This window comes from Suricata suricatta, chromosome 5, assembly GCF_006229205.1.
Source record: "Suricata suricatta isolate VVHF042 chromosome 5, meerkat_22Aug2017_6uvM2_HiC, whole genome shotgun sequence".
Taxonomy (NCBI): Eukaryota; Metazoa; Chordata; class Mammalia; order Carnivora; family Herpestidae; genus Suricata; species Suricata suricatta.
Window position 1 is genome coordinate 39,911,817 of NC_043704.1, and position 21,194 is coordinate 39,933,010.

A 21,194-nucleotide genomic window follows, 5' to 3' on the forward strand; every position below is an offset into this window, starting at 1 on the left:
TTGGTATAAGTGACAGCTCTTTCCATTTTAATGAACTATACTGAATTCCTAAAGATTTACCACTGAAAGGTTCACAAGAACCGTAAGATGGAAAGACTGTTACTATAGTCAGTTTTTGCCATTTATTCCCAAAAGTATGAACACATAAGTAACTGCATAGCAAATTACATTTGTCTTTTAATTGCAGTTTAGGATTCTAAATAATATTAATCATTTTCTATTTTTTAAAAAGGTCAGTCTATATTAAAATATCTCAATGTAGTTAGAAGAGTCTCAAAAACTTATTAATATCAAAATAGCAAATCTGTAGTTATTCATATTAGTTGTAAACACATTAGTATTAGTAGTAACTGATTTGTATTGATTCAGAATAATTCCTTTTAGGGAGAAAATTATTTCCCAATGCTAGCTGTATCTAAATCCAAATGACTTTATGGATGAATATCTGATATGATCATATATATGTGATGATGAAAAGCATACATACATGCGTATATTTGTTATATGAGGTCAGATTAAACATTCCCAGCAGATTCATATTTAAAGTGCAAAAAAGTCACTATTCTAGATTTATAGTGCATTGCATTTTTTCCTATTTGCATATATGCATTTCTGTGTATGTATGTAGTTATACATGTATGCATGTGTGTACATCCTATTCCAGCCTTTTGCAAACTAAAGAATCCATTCCAAATTACTGTATGTGGTAAGCAGATGGATTATACAGAGAAGAACTTACATATCTATATGGCTCAATAATATGGAATTTACTCTGAAAAATAAGTCTTTGTATATTTTGTTCAACACCTCTTGGGTGCTAGATGTGTACTTAAGCATAGATGATTAAGCCACTGAAAACTATCTCTTTTTGTTGATATATCAAAGTTTCTAGCCATCCAGTTAATGGTGATTATGTGTCCATAAACATAGGATCTACAGAGATTATAAACTATATAATGCATGATCTTTATTATATCACCAAAAGCAGAAGACTGGACTGTGTAATTTATTTAGTAAGCATTCTAAATCAGTTATAAAATTTGGTCTAATTGTTTCCATTGAACATTGCCAGCAGATTTATATTTTAAATGCAAAAAAAGATCACTTAGATTGATATTATGTTAGTTTGCTTCTACTTGCAAGTTTCAAAGAAGTGCATTCTTATAAATTAAATAAATATGTTCCTTAGATATAAATCCCTAAATTGAAATACTCAATATGTCAAACTTTTGCATCAATAACAAATCATATTCTAATCAATTAAACCAAAGTGATAGTCCTTTTTGATAGGATCCTGATGATTTTCTGGGTTGTGAGACTTAAATAATATTATTAAGTTAGGTACCCTTCAAGTTTGTAGCGGTTAGCAGCACACACCTTCTGTTGGTAATAGCACAATGGCACCTTCCACGCCCGCCTCACGCTCGCACTTTCCTAGGCACTGAGACACAATAGGAAACAAGCCAGACTTCATTCCTGCACTGTTGCAGCTTACGAAATAGCAGTTTGGGTCCAGAATCCATAAAGGATATTTTCTATAAATAAACATCAAAACTAAATCTGGGAAAAATAAAAAGATCAAAAGTGTCACTTCTGATTAAGATTTATTCCTAAATGCACTAATAAAATTCTAATTCACCTCCAGCTCTTAAGTGCAAACAAAGATCTAATTCAAACAAACTATTAGAGCTGAGGGTAGACATGGCACTGGTTACAGTTTTCTAATTGTATCTTCTATGGTGATCTTCTTTATTTAACATGATGACTGAAATATTAAAAAGCTAATAAATAGCCTTAGGAAAAGGAATCTTTAAATGACCCATGTGCACACTGCGCACGTGTGTGTGTGTGTGTGTGTGTGTGTGTGTATAAAGAGTGAGAGAGAAAGACTGAGAAAGAATTACTGTTTTATTCCTATTGGTATCTTTGGCTTAAAAATATAGTTTGGCTTCAGAGAATATTTTAAAGAAGTGGCTAATATTTAAGTTGTACTTTTTTTTAAGTAGAAAAGCTTCTGCAAAAGTTGTTGGTATAAAATGACTTTTTGAAGCCAACCGAGTTAACTAATTTCTGTTTTTGTTGGGGAAGAGAAAAGAAAGAAAAATAGAAAAATTGGATGTTACACAATAGTAAAGTTTATCTGCATTCAAGATGCTCCTTAGAAATAGTAAATAAACTCTGATTCAGACTTGTTTTCACCCGTTTTTCTCTCTGCCTTCTATTGCAAAACCAAACTCTTACTACTTCTTTCTCAAGATTCAGTTCTTCGGCCATTCTCATGATCTCTTGAGAGGAAGGTTTATTCTGTTCTCCAAAATGTCTCTCCAGAGCATCTTTAGCAGCGATACTGAGTGGGGAGGAGTACAGAGAAAGGTGGGATTAAGGTGTTTTTTTGGCAGATCAAAATTCAGTAATGTTGAATTTCATAAATATCAACATGAAACTAAAGACTCTGAAAACACTTCCAAAGCTTCAACCAAGGTAAGTAGCAGTCTGTAGAACATTAGGATGCTTGTGTTATGCAGGGTACCCTAAGCAGAGCCACGGGAAGAAATAAGGGAATCTAGACTTTGCTATGTTTATCCTACTTTGTGCCACTAGAGGGCACTGACTTCCTGAAAAGGAAATGAGCACTTGTGTAGACATTTTCTACATGTCCCTTGGGTGATATTATAATGGGTGAAATGTTTAGTGAAGAACTTACCGACCAAAAGAAAACGTGTATTTTAGCATTTCCTCTGTAATTTTCACACAAATTAGTAAGAAATCAGCCAACAATCTTTCTAGCTTGAAATGCAAAGAATCACATCGGACTTTAAGAGACTGAAATACTGATTGCTACTTTTGCTGTTAATAACAGAGATACCATATTGCCAGAGCAAGACATATCTAACAGGGCAGCAGAAATAGTCACTCTCTGTTTAATTCCTGTTTTACCCAAAAACTTGTGGATCAAATGTTCTTGAATCAAATAACACACTTTTCCATCAGATGTTAAAAAGTTACTATCTCTAGATTATTAACTTATGCTTTTTCACCAATCTTTTCAGTTGACTATTCACCACACATTTGTGTTATGTTGCACCTATATTATCCTCAAATACTCTTCCATTTATATACAATATATTTCGTTTCCTCTTTTAATATCTCAATAGAATACCTTATAGTTGTTCTTCGCTTCCTTTTCCTTTCATTTGCTCCCACTTTTTCATTGTATAAAGCTGTAATGGGGAGAGAGAAACAATCACAAAAACAAAGTAGGTTTTAAAACACTTATCAGAGTTGAGTTTCAAATTTTCTTTATAAAACGATGCAAAATAAAGTCACTATACTCTTTTAAAGTTTTGCATTCTATGTTATTTTACAGTACAAGACCCAACACAAAAATGTTAATACAGAAATATTAACTTTGCAAAGACAATGGTCTATAAATGATTATCCTACCATGCTTTCCTTGGAGCACTTTATTCTGTTCCAATATCCAGCCTTGACAGTAGTATGAGTCGGTAATTTTATTACATTAGCAATTGCTTAGGTACTTATTTGGAAGACGTGTGTAGAAATGTTCTGCCTACATTATACTAAGTTATAAAAATTCCTGTACAATCACTAGGGTGTAGCACAGAGCCAAAAAATCTGGGTGTGTTAAAAAAAAATCTGTCACCACCTCATGCCTGTGCCACGTTATCCAGAAACCTGTCCTCCTATAGCTTATCTTCTCACTCACTCTGTTTACCTTCTCCGTAAAGTGATTTCTATACTTTAATTACCCTTACTTTTTTTAGTAGTATGAAACATTTATTTTTCATCTGAAGGAGAGAAACGAAACGAAGCCTCAAAACTCTCACGTTAGCATTACTCCTACCATTGTTTCTAGGTTAAAACATCACAGTCTTCAGAGATCTAACTTCAGTACCTCCAACTTGCTCTGCTTCCTCCAGCCATTTCGATAATATTGCTTTCAGTTTGCATGCGTTTTTAAAGCTGAGCTGCAGGTTTTCAAATCGGCAGATCGTCGTTTGACTGAATTCGGAGCCATGCACTGCTGCCAGGGCCTCCCCAACGTTGGTTTGGGTGTATCCTGTGAGAGGGCAGCAGAGACCATTAGCTCCAGCTGGTCGGGATGCATCCACTCCGGCCCTTTAGGACATAAGTCTTTTGGTCTTTCTTAACTGTTAAATATTGCTTTTTAAAGAATGTTTATTTTTGTGAGAGACAGACAGAACATGAGTGGGGGAGGGACAGAGAAAGAGAGAGACAGATTCTGAAGCAGGCTCCAGGCTCTAAGCTGTCAGCACAGAGCCCGACATGGGGCTCAAACCCACAAACCGTGAGAGCATGACCTGAGCCGAAGTCGGACGCTCAACAGACTGAGCCACTCAGGTGTCCCTTAAATATTGCTTTTAAGCATAGATGCATTGGCAATTTAGAAATGTTTAGCAACCTCCATGTAGAAATGTTCAGTACTTCAAAAAAGAATTTAGATAGAACGTCTGCCATTCACACTATTTAGTGAAATTGGATAGATGTGTCAGAAACATTTTATAAGACACTAAAAATGTTTTGCTGTCTTTATTAAATATCTGATGATATATATTCAAAAATACAGCATATTAAATATGCATAAAATAGGTGATCTGTCACAAATATTTTTATCTCAACTGGAAGAGTAAAATTTTCAACTATATTGTTAAAAGGTACCTAGTAAAACTAAGATTTATGCTTACTTTCCCTAAAAACATGTCTATTAAAAGATTGTGATCACCCAGTATTTTATGGTATCTTTGAGCACATTTATGATATTGTTTGGTACTGCTTCAGGCCAAAGATCCTCATGGACTGTTCCCGAACATTGTTAGAGTACAAGTTGGTATCAACCATCAATATTGGGTTTGAAATATTCACAGCAACATAAATAGCTCACTGAAAATGGTTGTTGTTAAGATGCCTATTGCTGTGTTTATCATCTATAGTCACTGAATATTAATTCAGGGCCTATAGCTATATATCTGCATTCATAGAATGGTTACATACAATGCCCACCAGTAAATATCATTACAAAATTACCTGTGCAGAGGGTGGAACTATCATGTTCAATCCATTTAAAAGATACACTATTTTATGAATTTAAATCAAGATTAATTTTTATAGTTATTTTACATGAAAAAACACTATTGAATAGAAAGTGTGCAAAGGCTAGGGACAGACAGTTCACAGAGAAAGAATTCCAAATGACTATAAAACACATGAAGTACCACTTTTCAATCTTCACTCAAATTTAAAATGAAATTACCATGAGGTACCACTCTGACCTATCAAATTTACCTGATTTGCAAAGACCCAAAAAACTAAACTATATTTTTCTTGCAACAATTTTATTGTTTTCTAAATGCTGATGATATGTTCTTAAGGAAAAATAAAAATAAATTTAAAAACCCTACCTTCATAAAGATTATATTCTGAGGAGTTTGCCAAGAGATACTCATGGTGGTGGTAAAATTTGCTACAACCTCTATACAGACCTATTTGACAACATCTATCAAAATTACAAATACACATGCACTTTAATTAAGAAAATGTACTTTTAACACTTGGCCTATATACAAATTTATGTAGGTACAAAATGGCATTTATGAAGTGAATCATCATAGGATTTTTAAAATTTATTTCTTTAGAGAGAGATGAGCATAAAAGCAGGAGGGGGCAGAGAACGAGCGAGCGAGCGAGAATCCCAAACAGGCTCTGTCAGCATGGAGCCCAAAGTGGGGCTCAAACTCATGAACCATTGAGATATCATGACCAGAGCCAAAATCAGTTGGATGCTCAACTGAATGAGCCACCTAGGTGCCCCTGTAGGACTGTTTTTAACAATGTAAGTTTGGAGAGAACCTGAATTTACCATCAATGGAGGACTGGCTAAATAATAAATTCATGAAATGGAATTTGATAGACCCATTAAAAATATTAGGAAAGCTCTCTAAAATACACAGTTAAATTTTTAAAAAGCTGGGGCACCTGGGTGGCTCAGTTGGTTGAGCATCTGACTCTTGACTTTGGTTCAGGTCATGATCTCATGGTTTGTGGGTTCGAGCCACATGTTGGGCTGGTGCTGATGTGGAGCCTGCTTGAGATTCTGTCTCCCTCTCTGTCCCCTACTCCTCAAAATTAAATAATATTTTGAAAAAATTTATCTGAAAAAATCTGTAGAGTTGCTTATATGTACGTAAGGTATCTGGAAAGATGCAAAGAAATGGGATAAACAGGAAAGACAAACAGGATATATTTCACTTATACTTTTTATCAATTTGAATCATGAATGGCCTATCTATTCATAAGTTCAAATAAAATAGGAAAACAAGTACTTCGAGATGAATCTTGAGGTAAGTAAGTGGAAAAAAATACCATTGACTTAAAAATCTGTGTATTTATGATGCTAAGAATTAACAAGGAAATAAGGATTTTTGTAGGATTACCATAATTGGAGGAACTTAAATCCACAGCACAGATGTGGAATGAGAACTGTCTTGGACTTCTGAATAGAGTATAAGAGACTAAACAGTAAAATAGTAAGGGTTTGCGGACCAAGTTGCATGCCCGTTACTCCTAAAAAATGCATACCTAGCTTAATTCTTCTCACTTTAAATTCATTGGCAAACTTCTCAAGTTCTCGGATTTCTGGAGAATCCAGGTCTATCGGCTCTTCACCCAATCTACTTTTCCGCCTGAGCTCCTGCTTGAAGTCCGTGACGGTGGGGTCTTCTGCCAGGAGAGGCTGGTGCACAGGAGGAAAGCCGGGACCCAGGGTGTGGTCAGGAAGCTTGTACAGGCCGGGGGGTAAGCCACCTGTGAAGGAGCGGAGGAAGGGGAGGGGTTTGTAACCCTCCGCCGTTTCTAGACAAGCAAAAGTTTTGCACCTTTGAACCCATTATTTCCCTACAGCTGTCAAAATTAAAAATTTTGTTTTCACGTTTATTTTGAAAGAGAGAGAGAGAGAGAGAGAGAGAGAGAGAGAGAGAGAGAGAGAGAGAGAGAGAGAGAATCCCAACCAGGCGCCATGCTGTCAGCTCACAGCCCAACATGGAGCTGGATCTCACCTGGGCCAAAATCAAGAGTGGACACTTAACTGACTGAGCCAACCAGGCCCCTAGCTGTCACAATTCTGAAGGGTTAAGTGACGTTCAGCCTTCCAAAATAGCAGTCAGAGTAGCTTAGTGTAAAAGAGATTTCTTTTCCACCTTCCCCAGAGCAGCAAAAACAAAAATAATGTCAAAGGAAAAAAACGGAATTGCAAGTAATTAAAATAGAAATAAGCCAGTTCTCTCAGAAGTATGTTTTCCATTATATCATTTTTCTCTTAAAAGACACCTGTTCTTGTGAATCTGAGGTTCAGCTAAAGTGGAATGGAGAAGTTCCACTTCTCTTAACTCATTACACAAATAGTCTGTGATGTTTATTATAAGCAAGGCGTGTGGTTAAAGTGCTGTGCTGGGAAGTTTTCTTAGGATTAGAAAATTAATTTTACAACATTAAGAAGCTCCACTGTTTTCTCAGTCAATACTGAATTTCAAGGAAAAATGTCTTTTTTTTTAATTTAACAAAGGCAGGTGTAAAGAAAATTATAAGAACATGAAATATGTTAATATGGTTAAATAGATTCAAGAAGTAAAAGGAAAAAAGGTAATTTTTACAGTTCTATTAAAAAGCATCAAGATTTCTTAAAATATATATAATATAATGGAATCAGTCCTTATGATTTAAGAAGCAAAAATAATGACAAGGAAGGGTGCAATTCTAGATATGATAGAAAATTACCCATAAATGATGAAGCATTAGATCAATTGATTGGGTTAAATAATAAATCACAAAAATGCTACAAGATGTAATTTTTTAAAAAGTGCTTCCAGTTTCATTCTTTCCTAGGAAAGAAGAGTCAGCCTCTGTTGGGGAGCATGGGTGAGTGACAGGACAGCATTAGCCACATTTCCACACGTCTTATTTCTGTTTTCCTCATCAATACATCATGTTTTTATTGGTAGAGACTTCACTTCAATTTATGGTAAATGACACTTGTATAACCAAGACATTTTGATACAAATAAAATACTTGGTAATTCATCACTTTTCTTATGAGTGTAAATAAATATTTAAACTAAAAATAAATTACTATAGAATATATGCAATAATCATTCTTGGAAACACTGAAAAAATATATCAAGTTTATGCTACCTATTATTTCTCTATAAATATATTCACAAATCAAAGACATGTAGTAATGTAATTTTCTAGAATATATAAATCATATTAATATATCAATATGTAATGACCAAAGAATAGTGTAAGTCAGCAAGTGATTGGCTTGTATTATTTATATGACAATATGTAATTATAAAGTGTGCCCCTTCCCAACAGACTATGTTCTTTTTGGAAGCAAAGTAATATACAAGTGAGGAGCTGAACAAAAATAGCATAAAACAAATTTAGCTGCTGTGAAAAATATTTGAAAGAAACTATTCCTGTCTAAAAAAATTCATGCTTCTTTACAAATCAAAGTTACCCAGTTTTACTTTTTAAAGTCAGTTAATTGTCTACTCTATGCTTTAGTGGGTGGTATATTGATCAGACAAGACAAAATTTTCAAAAGCAGTTCTACCAATTTTTAGTTTATTACACAGTTCGTATTTTAAATGTTTATTAATTTTTTTAATGTTTATTTTTGGGGTGGGAGAGGGGGAGAGACAGACAGACAGACAGTGTGATGAGCAGGAGAGGGGCAGAGAGATGGGGAGACACAGAATCTGAAGCAGGCTCCAGGCTCTGAGCAGTCATATCTCAACACAGGGCTTGAACTCATGAACCATGAGATTATAACCTGAGCCAAAGTCAGACGCTCAACTGACTGAGCCACCCAGGTGCCCCAATGTTTACTAATTTCTATTTAGCTTTCGATTAGCTCTGGATTTCTGCTAGTTGAAGTAAAAGAAAATACATAAAAAGAAACCAATCATGTTTATTTTAGGATTTACTTAATTATCTCAAGTGATACAAATCAGGTAATACAAAATCTCAAGACTTTGCACTTAGGCTTTAAGCGTTGGTTCTCAGATATAAGAAAAAAATCTTCACTTCTCTTGTCATTCAAAAACACCAAATGTCACTCAAGACACTTAATGATGAAGTACTATAAAAGTAAAAGCAGTGAGGAAAAAAATAGGCTGCTGAGTTTTTTCTCTACCTTACTATTTTATTGTTATCTTTTGTATTGAAGGGTAGTTGACATGCAGTGCTACCTTAGTTCAGGTACACACCATAGTGGTTGGATGATTCTGTGTTATGCTATGCTTGCTCTAAGTATAGCTGCTACCATCTGTCACCAGATGATGCTGTCACAGTACCAATGACCACGTCCCCTGAGCTGTATCTTTCATCTCTGTGACTCACTCATCCCATACCTGGAAGCCTAGGTCTCCTGTTTCCCTTCATCCATTCTGCCTATTTCTCTACCCCCTGGCAACCATCAGTTTGTTCTTTGTATTTATGGGTCTCTTTCTACTTTGTTCATTTGTTTTTTTAGATTCCATATATAAGTGAACTCATTTGGTATTTGTCTTTCTCTGACTTATTTCACTTAGCATAATGCTCTTTAGTTCCCATGTTGTCACAAATGGCCATCTCATTTTTTTTAAGCCAGAGTAATATCCCACTGTGTGTGTGTGTGTGTATGTATGTGTATGCAGTCTGTTGTGTGATTATACAAATTTAATGTATTTTATTTCTTTTTATAAATGTTGTTTAATGTTTTTTAATTTATTTTTGAGACAGAGAGAGACAGAGCATGAGTGGGGAGGGGCAGAGAGAGAGGGAGGGAGACACAGAATCCGAAGCAGGCTCCAGGCTCTGAGCTCTCAGCACAGAGCCTGACGCGGGGCTCAAACCCACGAATGTAAGATCATGACCTGAGCCAAAGTTGGAGGCTTAACCAACTGAGCCACCCAGGCACCCCTCATTTAATGTATTTTAAAGCACTTCAGATAACTCATTTTACCTATGTCAAATTTCTATTTTCCATAAATAATTTACATATCTTTTATATGATATGCCATAAGGTCTAAATTTATTAGCCTTTGTGGTCATTATTTTCAATATTTCTTGCTGATCATAGTCGCACGCTACTACAAATCTGATACTTTGTGCTGTGTCCATTTCACACTTGTCATCTTCTTATATATACATCAGTGAGATAGAAAGAAATTTTGTTCACAATTTAAAATTTAGAAAACTTAAGTAAAAGGGACTTAAATAACCTTCAGTGGATGCTACAATGAATCAACTATACAGTTAAAACCAGATCCAAAGTCCAATGAGCATTGTCGTAAACCACATCAAAATAATTACCTCATTCAATTTGTTGGCAATCTGTACTCGGGTAAGCCAAATTGGCTTTCCTTTAAAGACATCTGCAGTTTAAATACATTTGGCTACATTAAACATACTTTCAGATAAAAATATTATAATTTATTTATTAAACATTAGAAGAGAGCCACCTCTATTTCTGGAAAATTATAGAGGTAGTTTATACTACCTGGGAAAGGGCACCTGGGAGGCTGAGTTTCTTAAGCATCTGACTCTTGAATTCAGCTCAGGTCATGATCTCGCAGTTCATGAGTTCGAGCCCTGTATCTGACAGTTCAGACCCTGCTTGAGGTTCTCTCTCTGCTTCTTCCCTTCAGTTGCACTGTCTCTCTCTCAAAATAAATAAATAAACTAAAAAAAATACTCTGGGAAAAAAAATCAACATTTAAAATGTAAACTTGAACATGAGTCCATGAAAAGTACACAGGAGATACTATGTTCAAAGGTTTGGCATCCAGAGCCCAGGAAAACGAAACGTGTAATATGTTTATATTTTTTCATTAAGTGAAAAATCCACAGTTATCTGCACAGACACATTGTTCCTGGAACTAACAAACAGAAATCATGACAGTCGTTAAGTATAGGCAAACCAAGTGTCTCTCATATGATCCTGTATTTGGGGGAGAATGGACAGTGACTGGTGTGGTATGGATGGCAAGATATTTTTTAAATCTTTCTGAAGCACTGATTTTTTAAAAACATTTTAATGTTTTTTATTTATTTTTGAGAGACAGAGACAGTGTGAGCAGGGGAGTGTCAGAGAGAGAGGGAGGTACAGAATCCGAAGCAGGCTCCAGGTTCTGAGCTAGCGGTCAGCACAGAGCCCAATGTGGGGCTCGATTCCACGAACCGGCGAGATCATGACCTGAGCTGAAGCCTGACGCTTAACTGACTGAGCCACCCAGGCGCCCAGAAGCACTGATTATTTTTTTTAATTTTTTTAATGTTTTATTTATTTTTGATACAGAGAGAGACAGAGCATGAGAGGGGAAGGGGCAGAGAGAGAAGGACACAGAACCGGAAGCAGGCTCCAGGCTCTGAGCTAGCGTCAGCACAGAGCCTGACACGGGGCTCGAACCCACGAACGTGAGATCTGACCTGAGACGAAGTTGGAGGCTTAACTGACTGAGCCACCCAGGAGCCCCAGAAGCACTGATTATTAAAAAAAAAAATAAACAAATAAAACAACAGGGGCCTGGGTAGCTCAGTGGGTTAAATATCCGACTTCAGCTCAGGTCACGATCTCATGGCTTGTGGGTTCCGGCCCCGCATCAGGCTCTGTGCTGACAGCTCATACCCTGGAACCTGCTTTGGATTGAGTCTCCCTCTCTCTCTCTACCCTTCTCTACTCATGCGCTTCTGTCTGTCTGAAAAATAAATAAATGTTAAGAAAAACAGAGAGATGTCATAAAAAAAAAAGAAAAAAAAATGGGAAGATAAAAGAAGCAAGGAGTTATCTGAAGCAGGAGTCTCAGAAGCGAGTTCCAAAACCCTGATAAAGCAAAATCGTCCATGAGCCTGGAGAAGCACGCCTCTAAATGGCTTGGAAGTGTTTGCAGCTTCTTTACCTCTAAAGTATATTTTCACATTGTAGGTTATCCACCAAGTTTATTTATTTTGAGAGAGCGAGCGAGCGAGCACGAGCAGAGGGGCGGCAGAGAGAGAATCCGCGTGTACTCCAATGCGGCGCTTGAACTCACAAACTGTGAGATCGAGATCTGAGCAGAAGGCTTAACGGACTGAGCCACCCAGCCAGCACCCCCTCCCTCCCCCAGACCTTCATCACCAAAGCTTTCCTGAATTGCTGTGTGATATATTTCTGTGTGGTGGACGTGGGAGAAGAAAAGCGGTAAATCTTTTAAAGCTGGCAATGGGGAGCCAGAGGTGCTGGTTCAACACTGTGCTAAGGGGCAAATCGCTCTTCCAAAGCACGTGGCTCTGCCAGAGGCCAACGGCGTCGCTGAGGTTACGGGCTTGAAGCCTTATAAGAACATGCAGGGGACACAGTAAAACCCACAATTTTGCCCGGAGGCATGCAAAAGAATGTGTATTTCAATGTTTCCATTTATTTTTTTTTTTCTTCACACCCAGCAAGGTGAAGCACACCTGAAGTGTAAATTGTAATCTTTTCTGTGTGTGGAGAAAATCCTAATATACAGCAGGATCCTCTGCCTGGATTTATAATGTATTTGGAACACAGCCATGCCCATTTTGTTTACACATCGGCCTGTGAATGCTTTCCTGCTACAGAGTTCAGATTGAGTAGTTGAGAGACTAAGAAGACTTAGGCGAAATACTTCGTGTTACTGCTACTGAACAGCTTTTTCTGATTCAGAGGTAAAAATAAAAAAAAGTATTCAAAATTACTTCCTCCCTCAGAGTCAACACAACCAGAACAAGTTAGGGAGAAACGTAATGAAAAAGGAGAAGTAGAAAAAAGGAGGAGAAAGAAGGAAGAGGAAGGAAGGAACAGGGGAGGAAGGAGGAGGTGCAGAGGGGGACATAAAGGAGGAGAAGAAAGAAAACACTTTAAGAGATGGGCTCCAAAGTTGCCCATTTCTCTATGTCAACCATCAAACTGATTTCTTTTGCCTTTTGCATAAGAGCAGGAAGAGAGGCATTTTCAGTCATAATTATCTTTTCTTATCCACTTGTTAAAAAAAAAAATAGGGTGCCTGTATGGTTCAGTCAGTTGAGTATCTAACTTTGGCTCAGGTCATAATCTCACAGTTCATGGGTTTGAGCCCTGCGTCTGGCTTTGTGCTGACAGCTTAGAGCCTGGAGGCTGTGTTGGATTCTGTGTCTCCCTCTCTCTCTCTGCCCCTCCCCCACTTGCTCTCTCTCAAAATTAAATCAACATGAAGAAAAAAGAACATTTGTCTTCTTGGTTAATTTCTAAACCTCAGCTACTTTGCTTTCTAAACCTCAGCTACTTTGCTTTTCTCTTAAAATTAATTTTTAAATGACTCCACATATCATCTTGGCGTGGCCATTATATACATGACCTTGCTGGGTTTAATACTCTTTACTGTGCTGATTTGTTCAGTTTTCCTAGGATGGTGGGCAGAGTGGACAGCCCATTGAGCATGTTGCCTAGCCTTCACCCACCTTCATAAACTGGAGAATATCAAGAATTAGTGTTTGTAGTCTTTTTGTTGTTCTCTTGTTTTGTGTTGTGTTTATCTAGAAGAGGTTTTGAATAGCTTTTTAAAAACATTTTTTAACTGACATTAAAAAAAATTACTTTCTGGGGCTCCTGGGTGGCTCAGTCAGTTAAGCATCTGACTTCGGCTCAGGTCACGATCTCACGGTTCATGGGTTTGAGCCCCACATTATGCTGACAGCTCAGAGCCTGGAGCCTGTTTCAGATTCTGTGTCTCCCTCTTTCTCTGCTCCTCCCCTGCTCATGCTCTGTCTCTGCCTCAAAGATAAACAAACATTAAAAATATTTTGTTAATTCGTTAAAAATTCAAAGAAAGAGAGTGGGGGAGAGACCATCTTAAGCAGGCTCCTTGCTTAGTGCAGAACCCCACGATTCTGGGACCATGACCCCCGCCGAAATCAAGAGTTGAATGTTCAGCTGACTGAGCCACCCAGGCTCCCCTTAAAGAGTAATTTTAATTCACTGTTACCTGTTATCTATATTGTAAGTTGTTGAATAATCTAAATTCTCAGGGATGAAAGGACAGAAGGCATTTAGCTGCAACTGTATCCAGAGAAAAGATCATGAGAAAGCCAGGTCAAGTCGGTACAAATACGCCACAATGTAACTTCAGTCAAGTTGTAGCTCTCACCACAACTCAGATAGAAAGAGATTGAAACTCAGAGAAGCTAAGTGACTTGAACAAGGTTTGTAATTAGTTCATGGTGTGGCTAATTCATTGCTCCCAATCAGTCATTCTCTTTGGTGTGCCCACATCTGGACTATAAGGCACAATGGATTCATCTGATAATTTAAAAAGTCCTCCCTACCAACTTTCACAAAACGGTAGCTACATAGCTCTTTCCTTCCAGTGTGTTATTAATTGAACGAAACACTCAAACTACATGTAAGCGTCAGAGTGCGGGTTATAAGATTACCACATTAAAATAAAGCAATTTCACATCCTTTGAAATACAGGGCTTTCTCTGGATTTCCTCTCATATAGCATGCGTGACAGTAAACCGGTCGTTATTGTAGGTACGATGCTTCTGCGGAGTGCGTGCAAGTGGCCTGTTGGATGAATGCCGAGACTTCTCAGAACATTCTAATGACATAACCAGGTTTCTCTTGTGTATTTTCTATCTCTGCACTCTTATTTTTGAATTCCTGTGTTTTATAGCTCAATTTGTGTGGCTCCTCTGGGGATAAAGACAGGGGAGTTCAGAGTTTCTGAGGTTTAATCTGCTATGATGCAAAAACCAATACTAAGCATATCAAAATATTGGCACTCTGATAATAAAGCGTATCGTTCTCAAAAGATATTCAAACGCAAGCTCACTGCTTGCCGTGGCAAGTTTTTCTCTCGGTGACTAAATAGAAATACTTTTAAGACTGTCGGGACACATACAGATCTTAGGATAACCATGTAGCTCCCGTTACTGACCCAGGCTTTGGGTCATTTTAAAGGGTTTTTCTGGAGCCTCTCCTTTCGACTGCAGTGAGGAAGAGGGTTGGCTGAGTGCCTGCCCAGGGAGCTTGTCAGCACAGTCCCCGCTGCCTGTGGGCTCACCGTGAACCTGTGACTAGAACTGGGTCAGAATTCTCACAGCAGCTGCAAACCCACTAGGCCAGTAGCCTTGCAGGGAAGGGAGATGGTAGCAAAAACCATCTCAGTGTTTGGTCTGTGGTTAAACTCCATCCTCTGCTGCCTGTGGCTGGTCGAGAAGGCCCCTCAAGGTGGACCTGGGTTTGTGGGAATCTCTTTGAAGAACAGCAAGGCCGCCCCTCCAAGAGACAGCCATGTACAGCCATGCGCTTGTCATCTCCAGACTTCATGGTCTCGGTGTGCTGTGGGCCATACAGAGCGTTCTGCCTACACCTCTAGTGGCTCAGTGCGCATTTTACTATTTTTACAATGAAAATAGTTTATCATCAACAAAGGCTGTTCTCATTAACCATGAATACTGATTATTAAATATATGAATCATAAATAATCAGTCTTCAAAGGGGAAAAATATGGCCATCCCTATTTCATAATTATTTACAAAAAAGAGATTCTAGGATTTACAAGTAATCATTAAGAACATTAGTCTTCATTTTACCATAAAGGTGAGGATACTAGTTTATCCAGAATGCTGCTTGGTGGAATGTAAGTGGAGCTCATTTGTTTCTGGAATAGCTTCAAGTTTTAATGTTTTATTTGGTCTCAAAATGAAAAATTTAGAGAAATTACATGTTGGTGAACTAAAATACTTGTTCAATTTTATTTCAAATTTATAGTTGTAAATTCATGGGCTTCCACCGCCCCCCCCCCATCATTTATATGTATGGTAACAAGACACAGCAGTTAGAAAAGATTTCCTTAAGAGTGTGTGGATGGCTCAGCCAGGTAAGTATCTGGCACTTGATTTCCACTCAGCTCATGATTTCATGATTCCTGAGATCAATCCCTGCATCAGGCTCGAGTTGACAGCATGGAGCCTGCTTGGAATTCTCTCTCTTCCCCTCTCTATCAAAATAAGTAAACTTAAAAAAAATTTCTCTAATATAGAATTCCTTTATCTAAAGCTTCTCCCTCAGTATCTCTCACACACACACACTCTTTCTCGTATTTTCTCACATAGATCCCTAGTAGTTTATTGTCACCCATAAGGTTTCTCTCCCTGCTGTAGTAACCAATATCAAAGATCAAAGACACCTAAAAAATATGTATACATTATTAAACCCTTAAAATCTTTTGTCTGGCCATATCCTAAAAGTAAGTCATAAGTTTTGTTGTGAATAGGTCAGATTTTCCTCTTTCTTAAGAAATGTGTTATCAGTGCTTTCATGCAAGCATCAATAAATAGTTAACCTTGATCTAGTGATGCCTTATTTTCCCGGAGGAGAAACAAAAGTAACTTCAATTGTTTAAATCTCATTTAAGACTAACAACAATTCAGAGCCACCACAGCTTCAAACAACGATCACTAAAGCTGCTGAAACGCTGAAATTTACTTTCAATGTCTTATTTATCTTTAGGGGCCAAACGTCCAGAAGAAATACTGCAGTGAGGGGGATGTTTTGAAGTCTGAGCTGTCTGCTTCGGTAACCACCTGAGATTATTAACACTTGAAATGTGGCTACTGCAACTGAGGAACTAAATTTTAAATTTGACCTTATTTTAGCTAACTTACACTTAAACTTAAATAACTACATGAGGCTAGTCGTGCCCATATTATAACTCATGACATCAATAACATCAAGTGACAATCAGCAGTTTGGAAGTAATGAATTAGAGTAAAAATCATACAAAGCAAACAAAAGAGTGAAGCACAGAAATTCAGGGTTATGTAGAATAGGGGAAATCAGGTTTAACCATTATGATTTCTGAAGGTATCACATATTAGGGAATATTTCAATAAGTAGTCGTTTACCAGCAATTTTCAAGGTTGAGAGATTAGAATTTTATGACACATTCTGGTAAAGATCCCCTCAGACCTTCCGACTACACTGTCCGCCAAGACTACACTGTATGTTAACTAACTAAGAATGAAAAGTAAAAAATAGTAAAAAATAAAAAGATTCTCTCAGACCCAAGAAATCCATCTTAGTGTCCCCAAACTCAACCTCACATAGGCAGACAAGTTTTCTTACCTGCCATCACTCCATAGGTCGATGGCTGGTTTCCATAATGACACGAAGGAACAGAATAATGAAGTCCTGTTGCTGTGTTTCCCAATGATGTCACCAAGATGTATGCGCACAAACATTTAGGAGTTTGGATCAAAGACAAAATAGACGGGACTGGTAAGAAAATGTGTGAGGATTCAAGACACAGTCACTGTATTGCAAAAATACACATACATTTATGTGATTCTTAGAGTTATATGGCAGTAATTTGTTTTCACTTGTCGGAAATTCTCTGAGTAGCCTAAAAAGCAGGAATCAAATTTTGTCTCAGGTAATCAGATCATAAATCATCAGTGTGGATAATAACACTCCTTAATTATGCTGTGCTCTTGTGAGGGGTGACTGAACAGTTTGGACATTGGCCAATTGAGAATTTCAGAATTCTTGTAGGTTCCATCCCATATAGACATTACGGTAAACTGACTAGAGGAATAATCTCTTACAATTCTTGTATGATATGGTAGTATATAGTGGTCTTTCCCTAAAAGAACGAATACAGAAATCAACTCTTGAACAGTCTTTACTTCTACATATTCTCCTAACAATTTCTTCCATCTTAGAGAAAATGGCTAAGCAACTGATCTCTATTTGGATACCATCATAAAAATCCCACTAAGTTCAGATGTTTATGAAAAATCTGTGACAATGGATGATGTCCTCATGTTGATATTGAAATCAAGTAGTTTTCTGAATTCCCACAATCAATGCAACAATTCTAATAATAAAACTGGTAAAAAAAATTGATTGTTGTGTGACTTGAGATCTATATAGGTTGAACCCAGTATATAAACATTACCTCATTCAGAAATAGTTATTTGCCCTGTGGAATCAATGTGTATTAGAAAAGTAAATTTGAATTGCTAAATTTTAATCAAGCTTTAAAGCATGAATCACCAAGTTGACTAAAAGTATGGGCATTGACAATAAAACCGTTCCTTATTATTCCTCATTTTTTTTCATATCCTGAATATAGGGATAGGTTTTCCTAAATATAATATGATCATAAATTCTTGAATATAAGAGATATTATAAAGGATAGAATTATAATCCTTTGAAAATATTGAGATACAACCTAGTGATTAAAGATACAAGGTCACTTCAGAAAGTAAAACATTTTCTCTTACTATTGATAAATCTTCCAATTTTCATCTTACAACTGACATGTGGAAAGAATGGAAGTAATCTTAATATAAAATATTATAATGATCAGATATAAAAATCTTACTATGCAATCCAAAATTAAACAAACATGAAACCCGTGTAATTCCCAATGCTCTTCTCATTATATGCAGCGTTTCTAGTTCCTTACCTAGTATACTATAACATGATGGAAAAATTATAAAATCAAATGCTATTATCATGTATTTAAATATTATTTAAATATCTACTTAGAATATCTTATTTAATATATATAATTAGCTATGTGATAACCATTTAAATTTAGTTATAGCACATATTTTTGGTTAAAATACTTTATTATATTTTCCAAAAAGTATGTTTGGGAGACTTCCATTACTGCCTTTCTATTTAAATTATGAGAATCTTTGGTAGATGAAAATAAAACTCTTTACATTAATAATTTTACCAAAATTCATATATATATATACATATATATATATACACACACACACTCTAGATTTTTAAAAATTTACCTGCAGATTCATCCCAAACTTACATATGAAAGAAATTTACTCAATTTAAGACTTTGCCCATTTATAAATCTACTTTAAATATTTTATTCATTACTGCATAAAGAAAGGGTGCATTAGCAACACATACCTATTTGGATTTGAGACAATATATTCAATTTTTCAAGTTTAATTCTTACATAAGAAAGTTCTGTAAGAAAATATTAAAATTTCATTAGAAAGAATGGGCTCTAAATGTTACATATTTCTTCTAGTTTAAATTTTTGAGTTTGAAATTATGCTAAAAATGTTAAAAATCATTTAATCATTTAATTATTTTATTCTTTGAAATCTATTGGTTTTGGTATTGGGAATCATTCAGTTGAGTTTAATATGAGGGATATAGCTGTTTTGGAACATGGTAAAACCAAATAAATCCTTAAGATAAAGAAAGAACACCTTTTAAACATTATTTAGACTATTTCTTTAGTTTTGCTCTTTATCCATAAATGTTTACATAAAATTGCTTTTTGGATTAAAAGCACCCAGACTGTTTACTTATGTAGAAAATAGATCTTCTTTATAAGAAGACCAACAATTGAAATTACAATGCTTACTAATAGTTCTTTAAAAATTTCTTAGGTCCTTGGCTTTTCAATGTCCTTAATATTTAACTGAAAATAAAGGAGAAAATTAAAGAAGCAAGGAGATTCTCAACGAACAAGATGCAGAGCACCCATGCTGAAATCCTCAGGCCCAGTCACACGCAGACCAGGACGGGGGTCAGTACCTGCGGACATCACGTTGGTGGCGTGGTTGGAGACCGGGAGGCACTCGGCAGCGCTGGGGTGCATGATCAGAGGCAGTGTGGCAGAAGACTCGGAATTCAGAGGTATAAACGTGTCAGCCGAAGTAAAAGGTTGGCAACTCATTCCCACAAGAGAGTAGAAAAATGAAGGAGAAGTGCTGCTCCCCAAATCAGAGTTTGATTTTATTACTGTTTCAAAGGGCCGTTTCAAATCTCACTACCTGCATATATACATCAGGAAGGCTCTGAAGCAACCAGGAGGGCGCGTGCTGGTATTTATACTGCAGGGAAATCCCTTTCTACATGTTAATCATCTTTTCCCAGGGGTATTGCTTTATCAATCTGAACCGTCTTCCTCCTCACCCACACATAATCCGTGCCCAAGAGGGATCCTGGGTCTGGGGTATAGATGGGTGGAAAGGAAGAAATCTGAAACTTTGACAACTTCAGTAATTCAGACCTTTTAGAAAGGAATCAAGAACTTCAAAAATAAGTGTTCCTCAAAGAAATAATCCTAAAATGAATGGAAAAATACTAGGTGTCTTTTTGCTACTAGCACAATAACAAATATTTATAGATGAGGGATTTTTTGAAAACTTCTCAATAGATCTTGAAAATAGCATATAAAGCATACAACACAATTTTAAGAAACTATAACTATTAAATGTTTAAATCAAAAGATCCGTAGAAAACTAAATATGAACAAGTATATTGCCAACTACTGATTCAGACTCAACAATGCAATTTTGGAAAAACTATGAATACCAATTTGTTACTATATTATAAATGGAAAATAGAAAAATATTGAATAAAATTGTAGTCCTGTGTCGAGAACATCAACATGAGTGATAGTATATTTCCCTGGATTTCTATTTACTAAGAATGAACATTTAGTTAGTCTTTACAAGATGCTGACACTATCCTAGGCACTTTCTACAGTTCACGTAATGCAAATCTCACAGCGGTGGAAGTTATGTATCATACCATCCTCACTGTTCTCGACTGTTCCAGAGCCCTGAACTTAGCCCCTCCCCTCCAGAGCCCGCAGTAACCATGGTAGCACTGGGTGCAAACCTTCCACACAGAAAATACCAACATTAAGTGGGCATGAAAAAAGTATGTATACTTTGCAAAGAGTTCACACAAAGATAAATATGTTAGCATTAAGTACAATGATCATGATTTCTATAAATAAATGAGTGAAGGCGAATACCACTTTTAGGAAGTATGCTGGGCGAACTATAACAAACAGAAGTAACCCGAGAGGGATAGATATTACTGACATAAGCAATGGCCATGATTCATAAGATTTTTTTTTTGAAATTTTATATTATGGAATGTTTCCAGATAACATGGAATTGGTTATTTTGTGCTAAACTTAATATTGACAAGAATACTTTTTCAAAAACCTTGCAACTTGGACACTGTGGTAGTAACCAATTGATATTTTGTAGGAAAATGTAAGTTTACTCAAATCATTAGATACTGCCTGGAAAATATTCATTGTGAAAGTGACATATTGTTTTCATTCTGAA

At 36.5% G+C, this 21,194-nt stretch overlaps 1 protein-coding gene across 1 annotated transcript; it reads right to left on the minus strand.

Moving 5' to 3' along the window:
- Positions 1–1,976: 1,976 nt before the first annotated feature.
- Positions 1,977–19,840, minus strand: POU1F1 (POU class 1 homeobox 1). Its single transcript, XM_029940656.1, has 6 exons — positions 19,642–19,840; positions 17,188–17,337; positions 6,619–6,843; positions 3,917–4,081; positions 3,161–3,221; positions 1,977–2,347 (listed from the first exon to the last, which is right to left on the minus strand). Exons 1-6 carry the CDS (start codon positions 19,781–19,783, stop codon positions 2,137–2,139), a joined length of 954 nt encoding a protein of 317 aa, XP_029796516.1. The 5' UTR covers positions 19,784–19,840; the 3' UTR covers positions 1,977–2,136.
- Between the last annotated feature and the right edge of the window lie 1,354 nt (positions 19,841–21,194).